Source organism: Lipotes vexillifer, unplaced genomic scaffold (genome assembly GCF_000442215.2).
Source record: "Lipotes vexillifer unplaced genomic scaffold, Lipotes_vexillifer_v1.1 scaffold231, whole genome shotgun sequence".
Classification (NCBI taxonomy): Eukaryota; Metazoa; Chordata; class Mammalia; order Artiodactyla; family Lipotidae; genus Lipotes; species Lipotes vexillifer.
The window spans coordinates 312,122-321,057 of record NW_006791822.1 but is presented as its reverse complement, the minus strand read 5'-3'; the positions used below and the strand labels follow the sequence as shown (position 1 = coordinate 321,057).

The following is an 8,936-nucleotide window of genomic DNA, read 5'->3' as shown; positions in this document are numbered from 1 at the left end:
CACTAACCCCTTCGGGCTATGTTCAAGTCGCCAACCCCAGTCCTCTCCCTGAGCTCCGACCGAAACCGAAACAGAGCCTCAGCTCACAGCCCCTCCCGCCTCGGCGGGCGAGCACACAAGCCTCTCGGGCTGGTGAGTGCCGGTCGGCGCCGATCCTCTATGCGGGAATCTCTCCGCTTTGCCCTCCGCACCCCCGTTGCTGTGCTGTCCTCCGCGACTCCGAAGCTCCCCGCTCCACCTCCCGCAATCTCTGCCCGCGAAGGGGCTTCCTAGTGTGTGGAGACCTTTCCTCCTTCACAGCTCCCTCCCACTGGTGCAGGTGCCGTCCCTATTCTATTGTCTCTGTTTTTGATTATTTTTTTTTTCTTTTGCCCTACCCAGGTATGTGGGGGGTTTCTTGCCTTTTGGGAGGTCTGAGGTCTTCTGCCAGCATTCAGTAGGTGTTCTGTAGGAGTTGTTCCACATGTAGATGTATTTCTGGTGTATTTGTGGGGAGGAAGGTGATCTCCGCGTCTTACTCCTCCGCCATCTTTCCACAACCCCCCTGCCATAAGCTTTTTATATACTCTTTTCACCTCTAACAGACTTTTATATTTTTCTTTATTTTCTGTTATCTATTCTTTGCATTTCCTACTTATATGTTCAGAATTTATCTCGTGGTCAAAAGGAAAGGTAATTTTGCCTAACTAAAATAGCCACTGAGTACAGTAGGTATGGGAGATTGTTTGAAATACAAATCTTAACACTTGTTTTTATAATTTTTTTTTTTTCATTTTAAAAGGCAGCTAAACCTTTTAAGCACTGCAACTCCAGCTGTTGGTGCATGGCTTGTTCCCATTGATCAACTCAAGTCATCCTTAAACAAATTAGAAACCGAGGGAACCTTGAGAATTTGTGCTGTTATGGGATGCATAATGACAGAAGCATTAGAGGTATGTCTTTCAACAATACAAGGTATCATACAAAGTTTATTATTGAAAATGATCCCTTATTATCATTGTTGGAAAATATCAGACCTGCAAGTTCTTAATTTCTAGATATATTTTGTTTGTTGTATCTTTGCTGTGTCATTCTGAATTTGTTGTTTTGCTTTTTACAGAATAAAAGTGTACATTTTCCCTTAAGAAGTAAATACAACAGACTTACAAAAGTTGCCCGCTTTCTCCAAGAAAATCCTTCATGTTTACTGTGTAATATACTACATCACTACCTGCACCAGGCAAATTACTCCATCATTGATGACGCTACAATGGTGAGTTACCGGAATCATATGTGAGCTTTAAAAAAGCCTCTATTCTGTTGAGTAGCCGTTGACCCACAAGGTTTGAGATGAGTATGGGAAGTCCAAAGGAGAAATGTGGTTAGATATCCAGGCTATTGACAAGATTGGGCTCAAATTAATGGTTTGGGAGTTGCCAGCATGAAAGTGTTAGAAGCTGCGGTTATGGATGAGCCTTCTAGGGATGATATGTTGAGTGAGAAACTGGTCAGGGATGGATCCCTGATAAATACCAAAATTAAAGGAGCATGGAGAGGGTGCATAGAGGTACACAGAGTGCTGAGGAGGGAAAAGAAGAGGTAGAAGGACCAGGAAAGAAGGTGTTAGAAACCAAAGGTATAAAGAATTTCAAACAGGAGAGTAATCATTAGAGTCAAATTTCACAGAAATGTTTAATAAAATAAGGACTAATTAATGATTGAGGGGGGAATATGTAACTGTATGAATAAATACAGTATATCTCTGCACTAGAAAAGCACTGTGGAAGCACATGATTAGAGGCTTAGAGCTTGAGGATCTCCCTCTCCTCTCCAAGTTTCTGGTCAATAGAGAATACACAGGAAGCTTTAGCCAAATTAGTAATCAATGTATCAGTATTATTAATGGTCAGTCAAGCTCCTGATAACCTCTAATGAAAGAATCTGGAGTAAATTATGGATTTCATAAAGGTACTTAGACCTGAGGCTGGTATAGTGCTTTCTACTCCCACCCTGTGAATTGAAGACTGGGAGATCCACAGTGCAAGTTTAACTTGCCCATCTAGTCACAGGCAGGCATTTCCCACGGATGGATGTTCTGCCGGGATATGGTTTCCATGTAAGAGGAAGAAACACAAGATGACCCTCCTTACTTGAGTCTAGGAATGAAAGGACAGGCTAAGGGGCCTGATGTTCCTCAGAAAGTAAATGAGGTGATTCCTGCCACCTAGTAAATGGCTCTCTTCAGTCAAAGCTATTATTCCTAATACAAGGAATTGTAGGAAAGGGGAGAGGAGTTGCATATTTTCTCCTTAGGCTAAGGCTCCAATAGGCAAATTTTCTTTCGTAAAATCATCACCATGTGGAATAAAATATATTCTAAATTATGTAATTCTTACTGATCATATATTTAAGTTTCAGAGCAGTTACAAATCCTTCTATGTCTGTCATTTAGCTATAGTAATTTATTAATTTTTTAATGTTAAAATAGAGGTGGTTACCTAATCTTTGAAAGAAATAATTTCCTCTTTGATTGTTGAGTATTCCAGGTAGCACAAAATGCATTTAATTCTTCAGCTGAGCAAAGCAGGTGAAGTGCTTTGAATGCTTCTTAAGGAGAATCCCACTTTACACCCCATGTTTAGTCTCTTATTTACCTGGTACTGCTGGGTTGTTTATGATAGAAAGATGCAACATTGTGTTTAGCGATTGAGTTCTATAGTCAGCTTGAAATAGTGACTCTCCTGTGTAAACTTGGACAAATTACTCAACATATAAATTCCAGTGTCCTCATCTCTAAATGGGAGTTATGAGATTTAAATGAATAAATGTATGCAGAACACTTAAATAGTAACTATTATTGTTACAGTAAGATTACTCCTAACCATGTCATTGTTGTTACAGAGTGATGGCCTTCCTGCTTTGGTAACTTTAAAGAAAGGTTTAGTTGCACTGGCAAGGCAGTGGATGAAGTTTATTGTAGTGACACCAGCCTTTAAAGGAGTGAGTTTACATCGACCAGCTCAGCCCCTGAAACCTCAGTCAGCTGTGCACTATGATCATGAAGATGGGCTTGGGCTGGACAATGGAGGTGGTCTTCAAAGTGATACCAGTGCTGATGGAGCAGAATTTGAATTTGATGCAGGTAATTTTGTAAATATTTTTGCTAGATACTATGTACTTGGTAACCGAATACTTGTGATAATTTTAATAATTTTTGTCCCAAATTTGAAATGTCATGGCTTAATTATACAACTTTGATTTGTATTAGTCCAAATAAGGGGTAATAATGTTGGAATCTTTATACAGACTTGACTTCTAAGTTTAATTTTGTGAAATACAGAAGATTTCTTCTCCTAATCTATCCAGTACAATTAACAGACATCTTTGTATAACTAGAATGTTTTGAATGAAACACATGAATTTCTTTTGGAAATTTATATTTTTATTTGTCTATTTATCATGCTCCCTATACTAGTCTTTTAAAGATTTGAATTTTACCTGGTGCCTGTTTGATTCTTAATTTGTATAATGTTTAGAGGTATGCATTCAGCCCACAATTCTGTCATTATAATGACTGTGCCAGAACATAGGCAGATAGATAGATAATGCATTACAGAAATATACATGCATACTTAAATGCTTTTACAAAGGATAATTTTTATTATTATCATGATATATAGTACTCAATGAAAATTTACCTTGTGATATTTTGAAAAAAAAATTAAAAGTACCATGGAAAAGGATAGTAGTCTTAAAATTAGAGCTTTCAGAACATTTACATATAATACTTTACCAAGCTTTTAAAAAATAAATTAGAAAAACTTTGTATTTAACAAATAAATATGTTATGTGTAATAGGCTGGATTTTATTATTTTAAAAAATTTCAAGTCTACCCCAAAATTGAAAGAATAGTGCAGTAAACATCCCTTCTAACTATCTGCAAATGCCTAGGTTAATCTGTGGACATTTCGTACTTTCTTCAGCATAGTTGAATTAGTTTTTGATCTCTGTGCCATTTGGGTGACATGTGAAAGACTGAGCAGAAGCTGTTTGTTCCTTTCTTGAGACTAAGTGAGAAGACTGGGGTTTGAAGAATAAAAGACAGAAGAGTGAATGTTATAGCAGAGTGCACAATTAGTTTTTCAAGAAATATGAAAAGTTGAGTTTAGTTATACCACCAGGAACATTGGAGTTGTTGTTTCAAGATTATATGATAATCTATAGCCCACTTATTGTTTTGAACTGTTTCAGCGACAGTCAGTGAACACACAATGCTGCTGGAGGGAACAGCCAACCGGCCTCCACCTGGTAGTTCTGGACCTGTAACTGGAGCTGAGATAATGAGGAAACTATCTAAGACTCATACCCATAGTGACTCTGCATTAAAAATAAAGGTACATTGTTGCTGCCTTTGGTTAGAGTTACTTAAACTTACAGAGAAGACCTAAACTTTTGTTATCTCAAATGTAAGTATTAGGTATTTGCCCTAAATATTCAAGTAGTGTTTTTATGTTGAAATTAACATGATTAGTAACTTTTAGTTTACACATTTTTTTGAAAATTATATCAACAGTCAGTAATTAATATTGAACAAGGACTACTTTAACTACCAAGCCTTAGGGCTCTCTTTTCAACTTACTGAATATTGTATTCAATAAAAAACAATATTGAAATGTTGATCAGCTTACAGTTATTAGTTTTAATGATAAGTTTTATAGGTAGTATATGATCAAAATACAGTTTGAGTTAGGCTAGTTTTATGACTTTAATTACATTTTTTTTGTTTTAAGAAATTTAACCAGTGCTTGATAAAATAAGACATATGAATAGCAGAGTGGTTGACTGCCACTCAGGAATCAGACTGCCTTGGTTTTAATCCTGCCCCTGCCACTTAATTGCTTTGTGACTAAAGTTTTTAACTGCACTCTGTGTCAGTTTCCTCATATGTTAAAAATGGAGATTATAATAGTAACCTCCTTCAGAAGGTTGCTGTAAGAAATAATGGAGTTGATACATGAAAAATGCTTAGAACAATACCTGGCTCATAGTAAGCACTTAGTAAGTTATTTGCTGTTGTTGTCAGTTACTTATTTTTTGGTAGTTTCCTTTTCTGAGCACTGAAAACAGCAAATAGTTAATATTTTAACTTCCGTTGACAGTCTGGGTATAATCTTAAATTAATAATTAATACCAAGAATCCATTAAGTAAATTGTATTTTTCACTATATTGAAATATAAAATTTCTACACAGAAAAAAAAAGTGTTGTAAACAAAATGGAAAGACATATGACAAAGGGCTAATTTCCTAATGTGTAAAGATCTCTTCCTAATCACTAAAAAGGCACAACCAAATAGAAAATAAAGGCAGTTCACAGAGGAATTCATATACAAATATGAAAATGTATTCTCTTATAATTAAAGAAATGTAAATGTAAAATAAAATGAGATTCCATTTCCACCTGTCAGCTTGAAAAATCTGAAAGTTTAATAGTATATGTTGGTGAAGATGTAAGAAAACAGACACTTTCATACAGTACTGGGTGGGAGTGTAAACTAGCATAACCTCTTTGAAGAACAGTTTGTCAATTTTTTAATGTAAAATTTTAAATGTAATGCCTTTTAACAGTATGTCTATGTCCGGGAAGTGACTCTAAAGAAATGAATGCTCATAAATGCTCAGGAACACATGTCCAAGAACATTCTTTACAACACCATTTATAATAGGAGTATAATGGAAACAACACAAATGACTATTTGAGGACTAATAAATTAGTGTACCCTCATATGGATGCCACTGTGAAGACTTCAAAAAGACAAAGTAGATCTCTAAGTGGATGTGGAATGATCACCAAAGTGCACTGGTTCAAGTAAAAATAAAGTATAGGACAATATGTATCTGTGTGTTAAAAAAGGATAAATATGTATATGTGTTTATATAGTCAAATTATTTATATAAGGATAGATAAGAAATGGTTAAGAGGACTTCTTGGGGAAAGGATCTAGTAGACTGGAGCTCAGGAGATACTTTTTATTGACTAGTCCTTTGTGCTTTTGAAAGTTTTATTTTGTGTAAATGTTGCTCTTGTAATTAAAACATTTAATTTGATATACATTTTTTAAAGTTTGGGCTATAGGCTTATTCTATTTCTGCAGTATAGTTACAAGGCTGGGCCACTTTGTGTGTGTGTGTGTGTGTGTGTGTGTGTGTGTGTGTGTGCTGTACACGGGCCTCTCACTGTTGTGGCCTCTCCTGTTGCGGGGCACAGGCTCCGGACGCACAGGCTCAGCAGCCATGGCTCACGGGCCCAGCCGCTCCACGGCATGTGGGAACTTCCCAGACCAGGGCACGAACCCGTGTCCCCTGCATCGGCAGGCGGACTCTCAACCACTGCGCCACCAGGGAAGCCCATGGGACACTTTAAATTCTCCAACCCTTAATCTGTCTCAGAATTTTACCTGATTTATAGTTTTTCCAGATGCTCTGATCATATTTAGGTGTTTGCTATTTTTTTTTAAATTTATTTATTTATTTTTTTATTTGGCTGCATTGGGTCTTCGTTGTTGCATGCGGGCTTTCTCTAGTTGTGGCGAGCAGGGGCTGCTCTTCGTTGCAGTGCGTGGGCTTCTCATTTGCGGTGGCTTGTCTTGTTATGGAGCTTGGGCTCTAGGCGCATGGGCTCAATAGTTGTGGCTCATGGGCTCTAGAGTACATGTTCAGTAGTTGCGGTACACGGGCTTAGTTGCTCTGCGGCATGCGGGATCTTCCCAGACCAGGGATTGGACCCATGTCCCCTGCATTGGCAGGCGGATTCTTAACCACTGCATCACCAGGAAAGTCCCTAGGTGTTTTCTATAATGCTGTTCTCTCTCAGAAATGTTTTTGAGCATTCCTTTGTTTATGGATTACAGAAGTCCAAAGAATTGAAATTAAAAGGGCTTTGTTTCAGATCTCTGCTTTTCAGGATCTTTCTGTCTGCATGGTCTTTCTTTGTACTGTTTTAAACTGATCTGGAATTCCAGTCTTAGATGTGACAGAACAGATAGAGATTGGACAATTGTGTAATTTTTGATTTTTTTGTTTTTCTTCAGAGAATTGCTGGAAATTCTTTTTGGTATATTAGAGCTTTACAGAGAATCAGGTCTTAACACAGAAATTATTATCAGAGTACCAAGAAATTATTATCAGAGTACCAAGAAGAGTAGTATAGTATGAAGAATTTTGGGATAGACATCTTACCACCAGACTCCCTCTTCAGATTTTAAAGGGCATTAATCATTGTTAAAAATAAATGAATGATAATAAATGCTGTCCTTTGTATTGTACTATAGAGTTATAAAACATTATTACATACATTTGGGATTCACCATAATTCTAATAGACACAAACTGTTTAGAGAGACACAGTTGTTTTAATGTAAACAATAACTAGTAGTAAAAACAGTGAGTAGTTGTGGTTATCAGTAGTCATTTTTATGTGCATAAGAAAGAGCCCCGTGTTGTTCCTTTTATAGGGCATTCACCCGTATCATTCTCTGAGCTATACCAGTGGTGACACTGCCACAGATTCTCCGGTGCATGTGGGACGTACAGGCGTGCCAGTTAAGGAGAGTCCAAGGAAGGAGAGCCTACTCAGCTACCTGACTGGAAGCTTCCCAAGCCTGCACAACCTCCTGGAAGGGACCCCTCAAAGAAGTAGTGCAGCGGTGAAAAGCAGCTCCCTAACGAGAACAGGTATATCCTTAGTTTTGACAATTATAAGCTTACTTCTGTGGGAGGTTAAGAAAACAAAAACAGGACTTAACGTTTATTTAGATATATACTTTGGTTGCGTACCTAGTCTTTTGTATTACACCTCATCTTTGAGAAAGTATTTTGGGAAACTGTTCTGCTTATAACTTGTTGGTGCCTCGTGCCCTTAGTTTGCATTTTTAAATTGCAACATTTGCTATTACTGTCAACCTAGACATGGTGTGGAATGCTGTCTAGGCCAGCCAGCAGTGAATTTTTTCCCATTATGATAGCAATAAATTATTTATTAATGCCTTAATATCCAAATACCAGCATCGTGCAGTGAGTTTAAAGACATGCAAAAGGCAGATAATTTAACCTGACTTTTCAAAAAATAAATCACATTTTCTGCTCCTTAGTACATAAGTAATACTATACTCAGTAAAACTTTATTTTCAGGAAACACAATGGCCACTGATATGTTATCTGAACACCCTTTGTTATCTGAGCCATCATCTGTGAGTTTCTATAATTGGATGTCAAATGCTGTGGGTAATCGAGGAAGTGTGGTGCAAGAATCTCCTGTTACAAAATCAGGACACAATAGTCTCCCAACAGGTATTGAGCTATCACATTATTTTACTTGACCATCTAAGGGGTACATGTGAAGTTATGTTAAAATCCTGTTTTTCAGAGGATGGTTAAAAAAATCTCAAACGTTTAAGTACTGTTTAGTTGAAATTGGCTCATTTATGAAATGTCTTTACTAATATTGCAATTGAGAGAGTCGTAAGCAGTCTCTCAGTGTTCTTGTGGAAAGACAAATATGTCAAATGCGAGATTATGTATAATTTAAAGAGTTTAAAACTTCCATTTAATGTGTGTGGTTTAATTTTCAAAACACCAAGAGGAGGTAGGTGAAAAAATGCAAAGTATAATTACAGCATCATGTACCTACAATACAGAAGATACTTTCAGCTTATCCAGAGTCCTCTGAGGCATAATGACAAGCATCTATATGCTCTTTATACTTAAATATTTACTTAAATATTTAATTAAATCTGAAGGAGTACTAAAAGGAATAAAGTAAGATTCTTGCCCTCAAGGAGGGAAACAAATGAGGAAAATTTATTAATTTTAAAGGAATATTTATAAGTAGCAGAAAAACAGGCAAAGAATTCACAAAGAAATATTGGTGGCTATTTCCAGTAACATAAATGGAGCCACT

General features: G+C 36.9%; 1 protein-coding gene across 1 annotated transcript in view; it reads left to right on the top strand.

Annotated features, from left to right (window-relative positions):
• Positions 1–8,936, top strand: part of BLTP1 (bridge-like lipid transfer protein family member 1) — a 201,312-nt gene that overhangs the window by 105,950 nt on the left and 86,426 nt on the right. Inside the window, exons 37-42 of the mRNA XM_007464834.1 lie at positions 782–932; positions 1,100–1,252; positions 2,881–3,121; positions 4,232–4,374; positions 7,492–7,711; positions 8,168–8,326. Of these exons, the coding sequence (XP_007464896.1) occupies positions 782–932; positions 1,100–1,252; positions 2,881–3,121; positions 4,232–4,374; positions 7,492–7,711; positions 8,168–8,326 (1,067 nt within the window). The remainder of the gene's footprint in view (positions 1–781; positions 933–1,099; positions 1,253–2,880; positions 3,122–4,231; positions 4,375–7,491; positions 7,712–8,167; positions 8,327–8,936) is intronic.